At 49.6% G+C, this 21,567-nt stretch overlaps 1 protein-coding gene across 1 annotated transcript in view; it reads right to left on the reverse strand.

Moving 5' to 3' along the window:
• mypn (myopalladin) overlaps positions 1-13,688 on the reverse strand; it is a 400,028-nt gene extending 386,340 nt beyond the window's left edge. The window contains 2 exon segments of the mRNA XM_072478794.1: positions 8,183-9,145; positions 13,519-13,688. Coding sequence (XP_072334895.1) covers positions 8,183-9,144 — 962 coding nt within the window. The 5' untranslated portion in view covers position 9,145; positions 13,519-13,688.
• Positions 13,689-21,567: the final 7,879 nt, after the last annotated feature.

Raw genomic sequence — 21,567 nt, forward strand, 5'->3', positions numbered from 1 at the left:
GAGGCAGCAAGCCGCACAAACTGGGGAATCTGGAACGCCCTGACTGGGAGGCTAGCAGAGGCAGCAAGCCGCACAATCTGGGGAATCTGGAACGCCTGCCTGGGAGGCTAGCAGAGGGAGCAAGCCGCACAATCTGGGGAATCTGGAACGCCCTGACTGGGAGGCTAGCAGAGGGAGCAAGCCGCACAATCTGGGAATCTGGAACGCCCTGACTGGGAGGCTAGCAGAGGCAGCAAGCCGCACAATCTGGGGAATCTGGAACGCCTGCCTGGGAGGCTAGCAGAGGGAGCAAGCCGCACAATCTGGGGAATCTGGAACGCCCTGACTGGGAGGCTAGCAGAGGCAGCAAGCCGCACAATCTGTCAAAAATACTTGGATCAGCACTTGAAATGTCACAACATGCGAGACTGTGGGCCAAGTGCTGGGAAGTGGGATTAGTGTATCTTCGTGCAGCCCAACATCACCGCACCCCATTTTGCGAAGGATCAGGTCAACCACATGCTCTCATGGCGATCGCAAAATTCTGGCCATGGTTTTGTGAGGCACGATCAATTGAACAAACTCTAGAGTTGGATACAACTGAGGCTTTATTGTGCTAAGATGTGTGGCCTCCCACAGCAGCTGGCGAAATGGCTGCTGAATGGAGCACACGCATATTTATACTCCGCCCACTGGGCAGAGCCAGCAGGCAGGGACTACCGGCGAACCTGTAGTACAGGTCCTACCTTACCTCATCTAATACAGGAGCAACAGTGGTTTACCACATTCACCCCCTGTTAAAATTGAGTCCGGCGGGGGTGGTGGAGAACTATATACAGCAATGAATTTATATTTACAGTATTTGATCAGATAAAAAATGTCTTTTGAAGTCCGGCGGACCAGTTAGAGGTTAAACCGGTCTGGTGCCTTGATGTTCCGCTGGGAGCGACGTAGCGGTGGCGACGATGTCGATGCTGGCCTGATGTTCAGTGACTCCGGAGCATGCCAAAATCCTCTTCATCCTCGGGCGTGGGCAGGGGAAGGACGGATGGTCCTGATGGGGTTAATGCTAGGAGCGCCGGGGGGGGGGGGGGGGGGGGGGGGGTAGCGCCAGGCCGGAGAGGTGTGTGTGTGTGGAACCTGCTGGTGCCAGGTCCCTGAGGGAGACAGTATCTTGGCGGCCGTCGGGGGGTGGCATGGAGCAATTGCACCCTTTCCACCAACGGGTCCGCCTTGTGGAGGCGGACGTGCCTGTGGAGCAGGACTGGTCCTGGAGTTGCGAGCCAAGCCGGGAGCGACACCCCGGATGTGGACGTCCTGGGGAAGGCAAAAAGACATCCATGGGGTGTGTTGTTTGTAGCGGTGCACAGCAGTGACCGAATGGAGTGGCGTGCATCAGGGCGGACCTCCTGCCAGCGAGAGGCTGGGAGGTTCCTGGACCGTAGGGCCAGTTGGACAGCCCTCCATACCCGTCCCATTCTCCGTCTCTACCTGCCCGTTTCCCCGGGGGTTATAGCTGGTCGTCCTGCTGGAGTCGATACCCCTGCTGAGCAGGAACTGACGCAGCTCATCACTGTCACTGTGGATATAGGCGGGAAAACCGAACAGAGCTAAGATAGTATTTAGGGCTTTGATGACGCTGGCAGACGTCATGTCGAGGCAGGGGATGGCGAAGGGGAACCTGGAGTACTCATCGACTGAGAATATACGTATTTTGGTTGGTGGAGGGGAGGGGCCCTTTGAAATCCACACTGAGGTGTTCAAAGGGGCGGGAGGCTTTCACCAGGCGCGCACGGTCCGGCCGGTAGAAGGGCGGCTTGCACTCTGCACAGACCTGGCAGTCCCTGGTGATTGTCCGTACTTCCTCGACGGAGTAGGGCAGGTTGCGGGCCTTTGTGAAATAGTACAACCGTGTGACTCCCAGGTGACAAAGGCTGTCATGCAGGGTCCGGAGTCGGTCTACTTGTGCGCTGGCACATGTACCTTGGGATAGGGCATCTGGGGGCTCGTTTTGCTGGGGCGATACAAAATATCGTAATTATAGGTGGAGAGCTCGATCCTCCACCTCAAGATTTTATTGTTTTTGATCTTGCCCCGCTGTATTTTATTGAACATGAAGGCTACCGACCGTTGGTCAGTGAGGAGAGTGAATCTCCTGCCGGCTAGGTAATGCCTCCAATGCCACACAGCTTCAATGATAGCTTGGGCCTCTTTTTCGACGGATGAGTGCCGAATTACTGAGGCATGAAGGGTGCCGGAAGAGAATGCCACGGGTCTGTCTGCCTGATTGAGGGCGGCAGCTAGGGCGACGTCCGATGTGTCGCTCTCGACTTGAAAGGGCAGTGTCTCGTCTATTGCATGCATCCCGGCCTTTGTGATATCGGCTCTGATACGGGCGAAGGCCTGCTGTGCCTCGGCCATCAGGGGAAAATGGGTGGACTGAATGAGTGGGCGGGCCTTGTCCGCATAGCCTGGGACCCACTGGGCGTAGTACGAGAAGAACCGCAGGCAGCGTTTGAGGGCCTTGGGGGAGGGGAAACTCCATGAGGGGGTGCATGCGGTCGGAACGGGCCCCAGAACTCAGTTCTGGACCACATAGCCGAGTATGGCTAAGCGGGTCGTGCTAAACACGCACTTCTCGTTGTTGTAGGTGAGGTTCAGGAGAGTGGCGGTGTGGAGAAATTTGGCAAGGTTGACCTCGTGGTTCTGCTGGTCATGGCCGCAGATGGTGATGTTGTCTCGGTACGGGAAGGTGGTCCGCAAACCGTACCAGTCGACCATTCGGTCCATCTCCCTTTGGAAGACCGAGACCCCGTTACTGACGCCGAAGGGAACCCTGAGGAAGTGATAGAGACGACCGAAAGCGGTGTATGGGCGGTCTGATTTACGAATGGGGAGCTGGTGGTAGGCGGATTTGAGGACTACCGTTGAGAAGACCCGGTACTGTGCAATCTGATTGACCATATCAGATATGGGTGGGAGGGGGTACGAATCGAGCTGCGTGTACCAATTGATGGTCTGGCTGTAGTCCACGACCATTCACTGTTTCTCCCCAGGTTTAACGACTACCACTTGGACTCTCCAGGGGCTGTTGCTGGCCTCGATAATGCCCTTCCGAAGCAGCTGCTGGACCTCGGACCTGATGAAGATCCTGTTCTGGGTGCTGTACCGTCTGCTCCTGGTGGCGACGGGTTTGCAATCCGGGGTTAGATTGGCGAAGAGGGAAGGCGGATCGACCTTTAGGGTCGCGAGGCCGCACACAGTGAGGGGGGGTAGTGGCCCGCCGAATTTGAGGGTTAGGCTCTGGAGGTTACACTAGAAGTCCAGGCCGAGTAGTAGGGCAGCGCAGAGGTTAGGGAGGACGTAGAGGCGGAAGACGCTGAATTCTACGCCCTGGACCGTGAGTGTGACCGTGCAGAACCCCCGGATCGCGACGGAATGGGATCCAGAGGCCAGGGAAATTCTTTGGTTGGCAGGGTGTACCGCGAGGGAGCAGCGCCTTATCGTATCCGGGTGTATGAAGCTTTCGGTGCTCCGAAAGTCCAGCAGGCATGAGGTCACGTGGCCGTTGATTTTCACACTGGTCGATGCGGTGGCCAGGTTGTGCAGCCGAGACTGGTCGATCGTCACTGAGGCGAGTCGTGGTTGGTCATCGCTGACGTCGGATGATGGGCAGCCTGGGAGGCCGAGGTCATGGAATGCTGTCGGTGTCCATGCCCCGTGGGGGAGACACGTGGCGGCGCCTGAAGATCCATGTGCCACACGTTGCGGGTGTTGGACAAGATGGCGGCGCCCATGGACTGCACATGGACTGAGGGGGAGAAGATGGCAGCGCCCACTGGCCGCACATGGCCCCAGGAGGTGAAGATGGCAGCTCCCACTGGCCCCGGGAGGTGAAGATGGCGGCGCCCATTGGCCGAGCATGGTCCGGGGAGATGAAGACGGCGGCGCCCATTGTGTGTAGGCTAGGGGGTGTGGGGGCGATAGCGGCGACTGCGCGGGCCTGGCACACAGCGGCAAAGTGCCCCTTTTTGCCGCAAGCCTTGCAAAGGGCAGCGCGGGCTGGGCAGCGTTGGCGAGGGTGCTTCTGCTGGCTGCAAAAGTAACATCGGGGACCCCCGGGGTGCGCGGGCTGGCGTGTGGTGCAGGCACACTGGCTGGGTAAGGCCCCCACTGGGGCGGCCGTCTGTGAGGTCCACGAGGGGTAGGAGGGGTGGGCAGCGCGGCTGGTGGGGTAGGCCTGAATGTTACTTGAGGCAACCGTCATGGAGAGCGCTAGCTTCTTTGTTTCAGCTAGGTCGAGCGTGGCCCCTTCTAACAGTCTTTGGCATATGAGGTCCAACCCAATCCCCGTTACGAACGCGTCCTGCATAAGGAGGTTTGAATGTTCAGTGGCTGTAACGGACTTACAGTCACAGTCCCGGACGAGTGGGCTTAGGGCCCACCAGAAGTCTTCAATGGACTCACCAGGGAGTTGAGAGCGAGTGGCGAGGGTGTGCCTGGCGAAGAGCGTGTTCGTCTTCTATGCGTAGTTTTCTTTGAGAAGCGCCATGGCGTCTGCATAGTTCGGGGCGTCCTGGATCAGCGGAAACATGCTGGAGCTCAACCTTGAGACAGGATCTGTATCTTCTGAGCCTCTGGAACAGGGGTGGATGCCGAGTTGATATACGCCTCGAAGCAAGCTAGCCAGTGATTAAAGTCCTTTTTGGAGTCGCTTGATTGCGGATCCAGCTGCAGGCGATCTGGATGGATTCGGAGGTCCATCTTTTCGAAAATCTTAGAGCAATAAATTGAGGCACGACAAATTGAACAAAGACTAGGGTTGGATACAACTGAGGCTTTATTGCTCTAAGATGTGTGGCCTCCCACAGCAGCTGGCAAAATGGCTGCTGAATGGAGGACGCACATATTTATACTCCGCCTATTGGGCGGAGCCAGCAGGCAGGGGCTACCGGTGAACCTGTAGTACAGGTCCTACCTTACATCACCTAATATAGGTGTAACAGTGGTTTACCACATTTTGCACACAAATTAACTTTGGAATACAAATTGAATAATTGGTCTTGCCTGCATCTGTGTTTCTCTGCTTGTCAGCAGGTAAATCAATAGAATAATCAGTTTTCAGAGGCGCATGCTCCACTATCTGACCAGATGTGATCACACATTCCCATTTATCCCATCCCGAAAACAGGAAGGAAAAAAATATATATATATACATCTACATCAACTTGGCTACTTTATGAAATTATTATCTTGTTTAAAAAATAGACAAAGGCTTTACCTTGACATGTCTGACTAACCATGACTCATACCAGAGGAATCTCTGGCCTTTAGAAAATCAACAGGGTCCTCGTTATCTTTAAAGAGGCCCTAATGCCCCTTGTGATTGCAGAAAATCAAGTTCCAAAAAATGCACAAACACCCTTTACATTACTTAGGCCATGGTGACGATCTGTCTGCAAGGACAAAAAGGACCCTGACTCTTCTACTAAACCTCTCAGGATTCCCCGCCTGGTAAAATACTTTTTCCAAAACCCAGGAGAAGAAGTATGTCACTTGACCTCTCCCTGTAATATTGCCTGTGGAACTGAACTCAGGCAGTCTACCATTTTACCACCTGACAGGTAGCAGCAGTTTAAGCCTGCTGACTTCTGTAGCAATACATCAGTAAACTTTTCTGGGCTCTGGATTCATGTGAAACCATAGCTCTTGTTTTTACTGTGATCTTGCTCTGTCCCCTCTCTTTCCCTTACCCCTACTTTATTGAATGAGTGCAAAAGGGGCGATCATTGTGAAACCCCCTCCCCACATTTTATGTGTGTGTAAAATAAACAAACCTCCCTATTTGACCTTACCCCGAGTTTGCTCTGGGATTATTGATAGAGGATCAGATCACTCCAAACTGAAAGGTTGGGGAAAATATACCACCGCTTAGAAAGGGAGAAATCAAAAATCAAAAACACCTTTCTGTTTACGAATAGGTTGTGAGAGGGCTGTTTAAATTAATCTCCCTTCCTGTCTGTAACATACTTCACTGAGCCACCAAGAAAAGGTTTTATATACATTCACGATCTACCTATCTATAAAGGGAAAGTGAATTTTGTTAAACTATCCTACAATGGGGCTGGTTTAGCACACTGGGCTAAATTGCTGGCTGTGAAAGCAGACCAAGGCAGGCCAGCAGCACGTTCGATTCCTGTACCAGCCTCCCCGAACAGGCGCCGGAATGTGGCGACTAGGGGCTTTTCACAGTAACTTCATTGAAGCCTACTCGTGACAATAAGCGATTTTCATTTCATTTCAATGCTGCATTTTTATAAAAAGCTGTGTTGCCTTAGGTCTGGAATAAGAGCAAGGGATATACAAGAATGTCCAACAAAGGTCATAATATGCTGGAAACATTGACAGGGAGGAAAACAGCCGTTTGGAATTGGGTTTTGTGAAAATGTTTCACTTAGGAGAGATAAAGAGTGTGAATACTCTTCGTGTTTATGCAGTAGCTTTGAGAAAAAAAATGGTTACCCAAAGCTCTTACGTTTGTTCCAAGTTCAACCGAGGAGGTGTTTCTACCAGTGTTCTTATTCGTAGATTCATAGAATTATAGAATCCCTACAGTGCAGAAGTTGGTAATTTGACGCATCGACTCTGCACCGACCCTCCGAAAGAGCACCGCACCCAGGCCATGTCCCCACCCTATCCCCATAACCCCACTTAAACTTTTGGGCACCGAGGGACAATTTAGCATGGCCAAGCCACCTAGACTGCGCATCTTTGGACTGTGGGAGGGAACCGGAGTAGCCGGGGAAAACCCATGCAGACACGGGAAGAATGTGCAAAATCCTGAAGTCAGAATCGAACCGGGTCCTTGGTGCTGTGAGGCAGCAGTGCTAACCACTGTGCCACCTTGTCGCCCCAATTTTACCTGGATTTCCTATACCTGAGTGCAGAAGACCGTTGTCTCAATACTCAATACAATTTATACTGGGCATCCATGTGTAAGAACATGTAATTAAGATGTTACATTTTTCACTGTGAGTTCTGTGAAGCCAATGACAAGTTAGCAAACTCCCTGGTGATGGTGGAATAATGAAATGCCTGATCAGACATTGTCAATCTAAATATATATTCAGGCAATGCTTAAATTATATGTGATAGACAATTAGCGATTGTTCAATGTCATAAATCATGACACGTTTAACAAAACAAAGGGCAACTTGAATACTGTGAGAGCAAGGCTACCAAACTTTACTGTTTCAAGTCATCTTAAGCAACAACAAACAGCTGAAATGCAACAAGCTCACTTCAAGGCCCAATGATTTGCACATTGCTTGCAAAACTAGGTGGAATCATGGACTGTGATCCGCAAAACAACAGTAAAAATCCAAGATTTCTACAGTATAAAATGGACTTTGTCATCCTGGAAAACTGTGTTCTGTTAATGATATCTCTTGAATCAAAGTTACCAAAATTAATCACAGAATAATACAGTAGAGAAGAGGCCTTTCCGCCCATCGAGCTGCAGCCTCACCAAATGAGCCAATGGCACTAGCCTTGGAATATATGCAGTTAATCTATACCAAATAACAACCTCGAAATGATTATCACAAGTGTTGTAAACCAAGTAAATCGCCAGCTTTCCTCAAATTTCACTGAATCCTTTTGGTTGCTTACACTTTGTAAACGCAGAATGAAGTTATTTCCAGATCACACACGTTGCAATCTATGTTTATCACTTAAAATCATTCAATTCTTGAAGCCAGAAGCTGAATAAATTAATGACAAGTTGTTATAATAAAGCTAAATAGAAAATAACAGATACTTAGCAGGGTTTTACAAATATATAGAAATACTTCACAAGCCATAAAGTTGAACTATTTTCCTTAAACACCATTGTATAACAAAAGTCTAATTTCCATCATACTTAAAAGATGAAAAGGACTAATTTTTCAACATTACTTTGCTGGTGCAGATCCTTCTGGCCAGGAGCTCAGATTCAAAATTCAGACACAACCATACACAGTTTTCAAAACATTTAAAACCATGGTCAGAAATCATCCATAGGGTGCATGAACTTTTCCCCATGCAATAGCAGCCAACAAAATTGAATACTGACCAGTTGAGGCCCGGGAATTAACCCCCAAATCTGTTTAATTACCTCGACCAATTTGTCAACTCGTAAACACAAACCTATGGTGGCACTTACCTTACGTCTGGTGTTGGTAATCCTGTCACAACGCATTCGAGCTGGACCCTGCTTCCTTCTGCTGCTTCTCTGCTCTTTAATCGCTGGATGAAGCGTGGAGGATCCCCTTCACTCCCTTCAGTGTGAACTTCAGTTGACTGAACTTCCGTTGTTTTAGCTTCTGCTGTTAGTGTCTCGGTGCCTGCTGACAGAACCGGGACCTGTGCTATTTCTTCAGATTCCTCCTTCGGTATAGTTTCTTCGTAGTCCTGAGCTGATAATGGCACGTGTGTCCTCTCCCTCTCGTCAACAGACCAAGATGAATATTGAGCCTGTGAGTGGGATTTTGTCTGCACCCTGCTTCGAGAGTTCTTACAGGTTCTAGGTTTAACACGCTTTGTACTTGTTGTCTTAAAGAGTGAAGATAACTCCTCGATAAAATCCGCAGCTTTAGTTAAATAATCTTTTTTCGCATCTGCTTCAGTAGAGTAAGGGCTGTTCTTCGACTGCTTCCTGAATTCTCTGTGTGTTTCTTTCAAGTTGCTGGGACTCCTGGTTAAATTCTCACAGTGGTACGATTGATTGTTCAATTGCTCTGGGGAACCTGAGGAACGTGCAGGATCTAAAGCGTTCCTATTCCCAGCAGGTTTCAAAGTGTTAGATAAATCTTTGGTGGGGCAACCTACATTGATCTGCTTTTCGTCTTTCTTCACTTCATGAGAACACTGGGCAATGGCTTGCTGAGCTAAATTTACGCTTTTGTCCAATTCTTCCTGACTCAAAAATGCAGACAAGTCAGGAGATTCATCCTGACCATCTAAATCTTGGGGAACCCCAGATTTACTGCCATAATAGAAATGCTGTGAGGTACCTTCTGACCTGCTTTTCTCACAGTGCTCTTGATGTATTCTGACTTCAGCTAAATAGCTCTCCCTCAGAAGTTGAGATATGGACGTAGAAGCTTCGAAGTTGTCCTCTTGCATTCTATCATGAATAAAAACAATTTCCAGGTTATAAATTCAGTACAATGTCACTAGCTGAAACAAAAATCCATCCATTCAGCTTTATGTTATACAGCGCTACCACCGTGCTAAATGCGATAGATTCAGAGAAGATCCAGCAACTTAAGACTGGGCAGCCATGAGGTGCAGTAAAGTAAAACCAAATAGCCATAGTCCCAGATGACCATAGGCGTCCTCTTTGAGGGCGGGGGAGTTGACTAGTGGTGGTTTAACCTGAGGGTCACTACATCTCAGGCGGGGGGCAAGGTTGAGAAGATGGGCTGTGATGAATACATTCCGCCGGTATGGGGATTGAACTCACACAGTTAGCCTCGCTTGGCATAATAAACCAGCTGTCCAGCCAACTAAGGTAAAGAGGCCCCCAAGGGGCAGTAGACCATCAGCAGCAGCAGAATTGCACTCACCCAGACTCTGTAAGCTTATGGCCCGGCATATCCCCCACACTGCCATTACCACCAAGCCAGGGGATCAACCGTGGTTCAATGAGGAGTGCAGGAGGACATGCCAGGAGCAACACCAGGCAGACCGAGAAATGAGGTGTCAACCTGGTGAACCTACAATACAGGATTAATTGTGTGCAAAACAGCATAGCAAAAGGTAATTGACAGAGCTAAGCGATTCCACAACCAACTGATCAGATCTAAGCTCTGCAGCCCTGCTACAACCAACTGTGAATGGTGGTGGACACAACTCACTGGAGGAGGAGGCCCCCCAAATATCCCCGGGCGGGATTCTCTCAGCCCGGGGCCGGGCCGGAGAATCCCCGCGACCAGCGCGAATCGTGGCACGCCGCCCTGACGCCGGCAAGCGATTCTCCGCAGAGCGGAGAATCAGCGCCATTGGCACCGGTGTGGTTGGCGCGGCGCCAGTCGTGGGCCGCTCTACGCGGCCGGCCCACCGATTCTCGGTCCGGGATGGGTCGAGCGGCCGTCGTGAAAACGCCGAGTCCCGCCGGCGCCGTCCACACCTGCTCCCTGTCGGCGGGACCTCGGCGTGGAAGGGTCGGGGCGGGGGGGGCCTGTGGGGATGGAAGGGGGTCCGACCCTGTGGGGGTGGGGGGGCCTCCGATGTGCCCTGGCCCACGATCGGGGCCCGCCGATCGGCGGGCCGGCCTCTCTGGCTGGTGGCCTCCTTTCCTATACAACTACTGTGGCTACAAGAACAGGTTAAAGGCAAGAAATCCTGAGACGAGTAACTCACGTGACTTCCCAAAGCCTGTCCACCATCTACAATTACCAGTGTAATGGCATACTCTCCACTTGCCTGGATGAGTGCAGCTCCAACAACACTCAAGAAGCTCAACACCATCCAGGGCAAAGCAGCCCACCCGATTGCTCCCCCTTCCACAAACATTTAATCCCTCCACCACCAATGAACAGTAACATCCATGTATACCATCCACAAGATGCACTGCACCAAGTGTCCTTAAACAGCATCTTGCAAAACTACGACCACCACTATCTAGAAGGACAAGGGAAGCAGATACCTGGGAATATCAGCAACTGAAAGTTCCCCTCCAAGTCATTCACCATCCTGACTTGGAGAGGTGGTAGTGCAGTGCTATTGTCGCTGAACCAGTAATCCAGAGACTGAAGGGGTCTGGGGTCCAGGTTAAAATACTACCACTGTAGATGGTTAAATTGAAATTATCGAATGTTGTAAAAAGCTCATCTGGTTCACAATGTCCTTTCGGGGAGGAAATCTGCCATCCTTACCTGGTCTGGCCTACATGCGACTCCAGACCAACAACAACGTGGTTGACTCTTAAATGCCCTCTGAAAGGCCGACTGAGCCACTCGAGGGCAATTAGGTATGGGCAATAAATGCTGGCACAGCCAGCGATGCCCACATTATCCATGAATGAAAAAATATATATCGACGTTCTTTTACTATCGCTGGGTCAACATTATATAATTGTCTCCTAACAGCAAAGTGGGTGTACCTACACTACATGGACTGCAGCGGTTCAAAAAGACACTTCACCACCACCTTCTGAAGGGCAACTAGGGATGGGCAATAAATGCTGGACGAACCAGAGATGCCCACATCCCGTAAATTAATTTAAAAATCGCGACCTTTATAATTGAAGAATGGCATACTCTCATTGTACCGATCACCTCCTGACTTCAGGATCATCAATCTAAGGGTATATTTACAAACCGAGTCTAGTTTGCAGTGAAGTGGGGCTTAGATAAATTCTTTCTAAAAATTCATTTACAGGAGTTGCGCGTCACTGGCAAGACCAACATTTGTTTCTCATCCCTAATTGCCCTTGTTCAGAGGATATTTAAGAGTCAACAACATGACAATGGGTCTGGAGACACACGTAGGCCAGACCAGGTAAGGATGGCAGATTTCCTTCCCTGAAGGACATTAGCGAACCAGATGGGTTTTTAACGACAATCGTTAGACTTTTCAACTCAAATTCCACAATGTGCCAATGTGAGATTCAAACCAGGGTTTCCAGAGCATTACCCTGGGTCACCAGTCCAATGACAATACCTCCTCCTTTCTGCCATCCTTTAATTCAGGGATTTCAGGCCCCACGTTATGCATTGCTTTAGCTCTTAGTTACACAAATCATGATAATGGACATAGAGTGGGACAGTTAATAATAATCGCTTATTGTCACAAGTAGGCTTCCATGAAGTTACTCTGAAAAGCCCCTAGTCGCCGCATTCCGGCACCTGTTCGGGGAGGCCGGTACAGGAATTGAACCCGCGCTGCTGGCCTTGTTCTGCATTACAAGCCAGCTGTTTAGCTCACTGTGCTAAACCAGCCCCTAATAGGATTAGTGCAACAGGCCTCTTCAAACTGTCCCTGGAGCTATCTACTTGTAGAATATGGACACATGAGCAAAGCCAGTCAAAAGATGTGCAGATTAGGTGGATTGGCCATGCTAAATTGCCACTTAGTGTCCAGAGGTTAGATGAGGGTTAAAGGGTTACAGGGATAGGGTGTGGGATTGGGCCTAGGTAGGATGCTCTTTCAAAGGGTCAGTACAGACTCGATGGGCAGAATAGCCTCCTTCTGCACTATAGGGATTCTATGGATTCTATGACTCTATGACTGGGAGTAATTCCACAGACTTATGACCCCTGTAGTAAGCTAATTCATTGGAAGCCGATGATGGAAGATTGGGAGGACCATGCTGTTCATCTAATTCCATAATTCCGACTCACACTCCCTTCAAACAAAACTATCTCATTAGAAACACAAACTTGAAGGTTCACTCTCACTGTTCCAAACACCTCTGATGAATGTGTCCTCTCGATAGCTTCACTTTAGAAATCATTTCTGTTTTTCTATATATTTCAGTTTCGGTTCAATTTACAAAAAGGTGGTTCATTCACAAAGTAGCATTTTAGTCTTAAAAGATACTGTGCAGTAACATATCACCCGGAATCAAATATTCATCCTGGACTCCCCTCCTTATCAGCACTGTGGGTGTATCTACACCACACAAACTGCAGCAGCTCAGGAAGTCAGCTCTCCATCACATCCTCAAAGACAAGGAGGGATGGTGAATAAATATCGATCTTGCCAGCGACACCAACATCCTATGAATAAATGGAAAAAAATCTTTCCAGTCTGCTTTTTAAATGCTGATAACTTCTGTCTGCTGACGTAGCGCAGTGTATAACCAGTGCCTTTGAAGGAAATCTCCATATAAGCTATCTCAGTGCAGGTCCTTCCTCAATACCTATGAGGTTGAAAGTTGGTGATATTAAATCTATGATTAGACGACCAGTCAATATTACTGATGCATTGATTGCTCTCAGCTGACCACATGTTGCTGACACTCAGAACAGCAGAAATCAGCAGAGGAAACATTGCCCTTCCAGAAGAACTCTTTTTGCAGCTGTTGTGTACATTAATTCTAGGAGCAAATCCTCTCTAAGCAATAATCTAATTATAGGCCGTGATATCATATTACTATACAAAAATCAAAGCAGACCCTGAGTCATCTGAAATTTGTTTCAAACTGAGAACCGACTTTGTAATGAAACTGAATTTGAGAAATGGACCCCAGAATGGATGGGAGATGAGATCATTCGATAAGAATCTGTGACGTCAGCTGAATAGCTAATTCATCTGTGGCAAGCAATCGCTTCAGTCGCTTAATAAGATAAAAATACACCATCCAACAAGTCCTGAACTCGAGCACAAACGAAACCCAATGACGACTTTTAAATCAAATTCTCAGCACTGGAGTTCAATAGAACCACAGAGGCTTTGCGAGTGTATGTGAGACAGCATGCTACTTTCAATTCTATATTCGTCTCTACAAGCTAGTCAATACATTAATACTACGTTAAACCAATAAAACAATACCTTTTGACTGGCCCAGTGGATGGTGTGATGTGAGAATCTAGCAATGGCAGTTACCCAGTAGAAGCTGAGAGATGAGATGTGGGACACCTCTGCAATCCTGGAGACCCTTGGGACAAGAGGAACCAACAGCCCGGGGGTTGGTTGAGAGTTAACCTTGACGTTAGTGAGGTAGTGGCAATAAGCAATGGGCAACCTGTCACCACGACACAAGTAGCATTTGTCAGCATACTGGGTCCGAAGTTATTTTCAGCAGACGAGACCATGTGCCTAGGACATGCTCACCTCATTGGATGGGAGACTGTGAGCAATGTATAGCAGCACCTAAGACACAGTCTCAAAGCCTGGCCTATAACATTACTCCAATGGATATGCCAGAAATCTTCACTGATTGATCAGCACAAAACATAATGGGGAGTGGGGCTATTACACAGAGCATTGCTTTTGTATTATTTCAGCACACATTACATCCCTGTAAAGTCAAACATTAGAATTCAGGAGTGTAATTTCAGAATAAAAGTGTGGATGAACGACATTGAAGCATTTTTCATTCTATTCCCCAGTGACCGTTTAACAGGTGGGTACTCCTAAAAATAGCTCCTACATGCCAGTTGCCTTTGTTGCAAAGATCCATATGCTGATTTACTGTTCAAAGAAACCCGTTTGTACTCGCTTATAACATTTGTAAAAAGAAAAGCTGTAAGGTATCATACATTCTGAATTTAAGAAGGCAGAACAAACATTTAAGAAGTGATTTGCACTTATATTCCAAAATTGAGGAACTTTTTGATTCTATCAGCAGAACTTCTATGTCTCAATCCGACTCCACTCAAACAGTTGACCACCCTACCTCTTGGGACCCATGTTAGCTGATATTATTAATGGCTCTCTCCTCTCTCTCCTCAGGTACTGTTTACCGGCCCAATCCCTTCGAATCTATGATCACCCCTCCCCACTTGACCCCACTGTCTCAGCAGATTGCTGTCCCATCTCCAATTTTACTTTCCTCTCCACAAATATTGGACATGTTGTCACTTCTCAAATCTGGGTCCATTTTCCCCCACACTTCCATATTTGAATCCCTCCAATCAGGTTACTGGCACTGCCACGGAACTTCAACTACCTTTTTACAAATTGCATCGACCTATCAATAATCTTCGATGATGTTTACAACACCATCCTCTCTGATGCAGTGGGACTTTCTGGTCCCGCAGTACGGTGGCATAGTGATTAGCACTGTTGCTTCACAATGCCAGGGTCCATTGGTTCGAATATCGGCTTGTGTCGCTCTCTGTGTGGAGTCTGCACATTCTCCCCTTGTCTGCGTGGCTTTCCTCCGGGTGCTCCGATTTCCTCCCACAAGTCCCGAAAGTGGTGCTGTTAGGTGGAATAGACATTCTGAATTCTCCCTCTATGTACCCGAACAGGTGCCGGAGTGTGGCGACTAGAGGCTTTTCACAGTAACTTAATTGCAATGTTAATGTAAGCCTACTTGTGACAAAAAAGATTATTATTATCAATGGCATTCCCATTCTATCCACACCACGTTGCTGGGAAACCCAGCATGGGGGTGCACCGTCAGTTCAGAGGGAAGATCCCGCTAGCGTGAACAGCCAGAAGATCTCACCGATTGGCCAAACGCTGGCCATGGTTTCCATCCATGGCAAATCTCCAAAGTTCAGCCACACCGTTCTCAACCTTGGTGTTGTGCTTGACCCTAAATGAGTTTCAACAAAACATCTGCCCCATCACTAAGACTGCCTTCTTCCTATCCCATAACATTGCTCAAGTCCAGCATACCTCAGCTCTTCTGCTAATAAAACTCATTCCTTGTGTTTGACAATTCCAATGTTCTCCTGGTCACCCTCCTCTGTTCTACCTGAAAATACATCAGTCCATTAAAAAAGAAATTGCAGAGCACTTGAAAGCATTGGCAAGATCGGACAGAGCCAGCCTGGACTCCGGCACCTGTTTGGGTACACAGAGGGAGAATTCAGAATGTCCAATCCACCTAACATGCTTGACAGATATACTGGAATTCTTCGAGGATGTAACTGGTAGAGTTCATGAAGGGGAGCCAGTAGATGTGGTTTATTTGGACTTTCAGAACACTATCAACAAGGCCCCACATGAGAGGTTAGCATGTAAAATTAAAGTGCAAGGGATTGAAGGTTGTGCATGAAGATGGATAGAAAACTGGTTGGCAGACAGGAAACAAAGAGTAGGAATAAATGGGTATTTTTCCAAGTGGCCATCAGTGACTAGTGGGGTATCACAAGGATCAGTGTTAAGACCTCAGCTATTCAGAATGTATATTAATGATTTAGATGAGGGAGCTAAATGTAATATCTCTAAATTTGTAGATGACATAATGCTGGGTGGGACGGTGAGATGTGAGGTTGGTTCAGCAATGCTTCATGTGATTTTGACAAGATGAGTGAGTGGGAAAATGCGTGGTAAATGCAGTATAATGTGGATAAATGTGAGGTTATCCACTTTAGTAGCAAAAATAGGAAGACAGATTATTATCTGAATGGCAGTAGATTGAGAGATGGGAATTTGCAATGAGACCTGGATGTCCTCATACACCAGTCACTGCAGGTAAAGAAGGCAAATGGTATGTTGGCCTTCATTGCGAGAGGTTTCGAGTGCAGGAGCAGGAATGTCTTGCTGCAATTATACAGGGCCTTGGTGAGGCCACACCTGGAATATTGTGTGCAGTTTCCATCTCCTTATCTGAGGAAGGATATTCTTTCTATAGAGGGAGTGCAGCGAAGGTTTACCAAACTGATCCCTGGGATGGCAGGACTGACATATGAGGAGAGATTGAGTTGGTTAGAATTATGTTCACTGGAGTTCAGAAGAATGAGGGGGTATCTCATAGAAACCTATTGAGGCACAATCAATTTGACTTAAAGACGAAAGTTGAATCCAAACTGAGGCTTTATTGGTATCAGATGTGTGAAATCCTCTTCATCGACGGCCGTGGACAGGGGGAGGATGGACGGTCCTGGTGTTGCGAGCGATGGGGGAGGGGAGGAGGGCGGCGGGGGTGTTGTGGGGGTGGAACCTGCTGGTGCCAGGTCCCTGAGGGAGACGGTATCCTGGTGGCCGTCGGGGAACGCCACGTAGGCGTACTGGGGGTTTGCGTGGAGCAAGTGTAGCCTCTCCACCAACGGGTCCACCTTGTGGAGTCGCACATGTTTACGGAGAAGCACGGTTCCCGGAGCTGTGAGCCAAGTCGGGAGCGACACCCCGGATGTGCACTTCCTGGGGAAGGCAAAAAGGCGTTCATGCGGTGTATTGTTAGTGGCAGTGCAGAGTAACAAGCGAATGGAATGTATGCATCAGGGAGGATCTCTTGCCAGCGGGCGGCCGGGAGATTTCTGGGCCATAGGGCCAGCTGGACGGCCCTCCATACCTGTCCCGTTCTCCCTTTCTACCTGTCCGTTTCCCCGGGGATTGTAGCTTGTCGTTCTGCTGGAGGCGATACCACTGCTGAGCAGGAACTGGCGCAGCTCATCACTCATGAATGAGGATCCCTTGTCACTGTGGATGTACAGTAAGAAGTCTTACAACACGAGGTTAAAGTCCAACTGGTTTGTTTCGATGTCACTAGCTTTCGGAGCGCTGCTCCTTCCTCAGGTGCTCCTTCTTCAGGAGCAGCGCTCCGAAAGCTAGTGACATCGAAACAAACCTGTTGGACTTTAACCTGGTGTTGTAAGACTTCTTATTGTGCTCACCCCAGTCCAACGCCGCATCTCCACATCATGGCTACTGTGGATGTCGGCAGGGAAACCGAACAGAGTGAAGATCGAATTGAGGGCTTTAATGACGGTGGCAGACGTCATGTCGGGGCAAGGGATGGCGAAGAAGAACCGGGAGTATTCATCGATCACACAGGAAATATGTGTGATGATCGGTGGGGGGAGGGGGCCTTTGAAGTCCATGCTGAGGCATTCAAAAGGGCGGGAGGCCTTCACCAGATGCGCGCGGTCCGGCCGGTGCAAGTGCGGCTTGCACTCCGCACAGGCCTGGCAGTCTCTGATGATTGTCCTTATTTCCTCGACGGAGTAGGGCAGATTTTGTGCCTTAATGAAGTGTGTACAGCTACAGCCGTGTGACCCCTGGGTGACAAAGGCTGTCGTGCAGGGTCCAGAGTCGGTCTACCTGTGTGCTGGCATATGTACCTCGGGATAGAGGGTCTGGGGCTCGTTGAGTTTGCCAGGGCGATACCTAATCTCGTAATTATAGGTGGAGAGCTCGATTCTCCACCGCAAGATATTATCATTTTTGATCTTGCCTCGCTGTGTGTTGTTGAACAGAAAGGCTACCGACCGTTGGTCAGTGAGGAGAGTGAATCTCCTGCCGGCCAGGTAATGCCTCCAATGTCGCCCAGCTTCAACGATAGCTTGGGCCTCTTTTTCGACGGATAAGTGGCGAATTTAAGAGGCATGAAGGGTGCGGGAAAAAAATGCCACAGGCCTGCCTGCCTGATTGAGGGTGGCAGCAAGGGCGATGTCTGATGCGCCGCTTTCTACTTGGAAGGGCAGTGTTTCATCTACAGCGTGAACTGTGGCCTTGGCAATATCAGCTCTGATCCGGGCGAAGGCCTGTTGGGCCTCGGCCGTCAGGGGAAACTGGGTGGACTGTGATGCACGATCAATTACATTCAAGACGAAGTGATTTCATAACTGAAGGCTTTAATCTACTAGAACTTGTTCCCCAGCAGCTTCGGTACAGAAAGTGAAGGCTGCTGGGTCGGCACCATTTCTTATACTCCGCCTGTCAGGGCAGAGCTATGTAACAACAGCCAATGGTAGACTCCTGGGTCTAACCAATGGTCATCAGCCTCTTAGGTACCGCAATACCTGGTACTACCACAGACGTTATGAGTGGGCGGGCCTTGTCTGCATAGTTTGGGACCCACTGCGCATAATATGAAAAGAACCCCAGGCAGTGTTTGAGGGCCTTGGGGCAGTGGGGGAGGGGGAACTCCATGAGGGGGCACATGCGGTCGGGATCGGGCCCCCTAACTCCGCTCTGAACCACATAGCCGAGGATGGCTAAGCGGTTTGTGATGAACACACCCTTCTCCTTGTTGTAAGTGAGGTTTAGGAGAGTAGTGGTTGGAGAAATTTAGCAAGGCTGGTGTCGTGGTCCTGCTGATCATGGCCGCAGATGGTGACATTGTCTAGGTACGGAAACGTGGTCCACAAACGGTACCGCTCGACCATTCGGTCCATCTCCCTTTGGAAGACTGAGACCCAGTTAGTGACGCCGAAGAGGACCCTAAGGAAGTGATGTAGACGGCTGTCTGCCTCAAAGGCGGTGTATGGCCGGTCCGATTTACGGATGGGGAGCTGGTGGTAGGCGGATTTCAGGACCACCGTTGAGAAGACCCGGTACTGTGCAGTCTGGTTAACCATGTCAGATATGCGTGGGAGGGGGTACGCGTCAAGCTGCGTGTACCTGTTGATGGTCTGGCTGTAGTCCACGACCATTCGGTGTTTCTCCCCAGATTGAACCACTACCACTTGAGCTCTCCAGGGGCTGTTGCTGGCCTCGGTGATGGACTTCGGACCTGATGAAGGTCTTATCCTGGGTGCTGTACCGTCTGCTCCTGGTGGCAACGGGTTTGCAATCTGGAGTTAGATTAGCAAAGAGGGAATGTGGGTCGACCTTTAGGGTCGCGAGACCGCACACAGTAAAGGTCCGCCGAATTTAAGGGTTAGGCTCTGGAGGTTGCACTGGAAATCCAGGCCGAGGATAAGTGCAGCGCAGAGGTTAGGGAGAACATAGAGGCAGAAGACGTGGAATTCTACGCCCTGGACTGTAAGCATGACCGTACAGTACCCCCGGATCACTACGCAATGGGATCCGGAGGCCAGGGAGATTTTTTGATTGCCGGGGTGTATCGTGAGGGAGCAGCGCCTTACCATATCCGGGTGTATAAAGCTCTCGGTGCTCCTGGAGTCCAGCAGGCAATAGGTCACATGGCCGTCGACTTTCACGCTGGTGGATGCGTTGGTCAGGTTATGCGGGCGAGACTGATCGAGTGACATGGAGGTGAGCCTTGGTTGGTCGTCGGATAATGGGGCGGCCGTTGAGTTCCGATCTAGGAACGCTGGTGGTGTCCATGTGCTGAGGGGTAGACAAGATGGCGGCGCACGGAGATCTTGGGGGTTACAAAATGGCGGCGCCCATGGAACACACGTTAGGGGGGTGGAGCAAGATGGCGGCACCCATGAAATTCACGTGTTACGCGGAGGGGAAGATGGTGGCGCCCACTGATCGCACATGGTCTGGGGGGGAGGAGTAGATGGCGGCGCCCATTGTCCGTGACTGGGGGGTTGGAGGCGATCGCAGCCACTGAGCGGGCCTGGCACACCGCGGCGAAGTGGCCCTTCTTCCCGCAGGCTTTACAAAGGGCAGTGCGGGCCGGGCAGCGTTGGCGGGGGTGCTTTTGTTGGCTGCAAAAGTAGCATCGGGGCCCCCCGGTGTTTGCTGGCTGGCGTGTAGCGCAGGAGTATTGGGTGGTCAGTGTCTCCGCTGGGGCGGCTGCCTGTAAGGTCCATGAAGCGTAGGAGAGGTGGGCCGCACGGCTGGGGGCGTAGGACTGGACATTGCGCAGGGCGACCGTCATGGAGAGCGCTAGCATTTTAGTCTCTGTGAGGTCGCACGTGGCCCCTTCTAAGAGCCGCTGACGTTTGATGTCTGACCCAATTCCGGTCACAAAGGCGTCCCTCATAAGGAGGTCTGAGTGTTCCTTAGCTGTAACGTCCTGACAGCCACAGTCCCTGACTAGCGGGATTAGGGCCCTCCAGAAGTCTTCTATGGACTCACCCGGTAGTTGAGAATGAGTTACGAGCGCGTGCCTGGCGAAGAGCGTGTTTGTCTTCTGCTCGTAATTGTCCTTGAGTCGAGTCATGGCTTCGGCGTAGTTTGGCGCATCCTGGTTCAGCGGGAAGACTTTGGAGCTGAGCCTGGAATATAAGATCTGGATCTTCTGAGCCTCTGGAATAGGGGTCGGCGCCGCGTTGATATACGCTTCAAAACAAGCTAGCCAGTGCTGGAAGTCCTTTCTGGCGTCGCTTGAGTGCGGATCCTGCTGCAGGCGATCTGGTTTAATCTGGAGGTCCATCCTTCAAAACTGATACCAATAAATTGAGGCACGATCAATTTGACTTAACGATGAAAGTTGAATCCAAACTGAGGCTTTATTGGTATCAGATGTGTGGCCTCCCACAGCAGCTGGTGAAATGGCTGCAAGCTGGAGGACACGCATATTTATACCCCGCCTCCTGGGCAGAGCCAGCAGGCAGGGGCCACAGGCGAACCTGTAGTGCAGGTTCTACCGTACAACCTCTAATATAAGTACAACAGTGGTTTACCACACCTATAAAATTCTAACAGGACTGGACAGGGTAGATGCAAGAAGGCTGTTCCCGATGGAGGTTGTGTCCAGAACCAGGGGTCACAGACTGAGGATACAAAATTTAAGACTGAAATGAGGAGAAATTTCTTCACCCAGAGAGTGGTGAACCTGTGGAATTCGTTACCACAGAAAGCCGTTCAGGCCAAAGCACTATATATTTTAAAGAAGGAGTTATAAATCATTCTTGGAGTTAAACGGATCAAAGGATGTGGGGGAGAAGGCAGGAACAGGCTATTGAGTTGGATGATCAGCCATGATCGTAATGAATGGCGGAGTGGGCTTGAAGGGCCAAATGGCTCCTATTTTCATATTTTCTATGTTTCCAGCAAAAATATATTTGTGTTCGTTCAAAGCTCTTGTCGCCTGCACCTTCACTTTCTCCAAGTCTCATTCACCATCACTCCTTCCTCCTGAATTGTAATGGCTCCTGGTCTGTTAAATTTAGTATCCAGAACCTCGTTTTCAACTCCTTCCATGGCTTCACCCCTCCTGGGCTTGAATAATATGCCCAGTTGTGGTGGGCAGGACTCACACCCAGAAGTGAAAGGCGTTCTGACTCCCACCCCTGTCATCCAAATATGCCATATAAAGGGGCAATTATAACATTTCAGGCC

The sequence above is a fragment of the Scyliorhinus torazame genome, chromosome 16 (assembly GCF_047496885.1).
Source record: "Scyliorhinus torazame isolate Kashiwa2021f chromosome 16, sScyTor2.1, whole genome shotgun sequence".
Taxonomy (NCBI): Eukaryota; Metazoa; Chordata; class Chondrichthyes; order Carcharhiniformes; family Scyliorhinidae; genus Scyliorhinus; species Scyliorhinus torazame.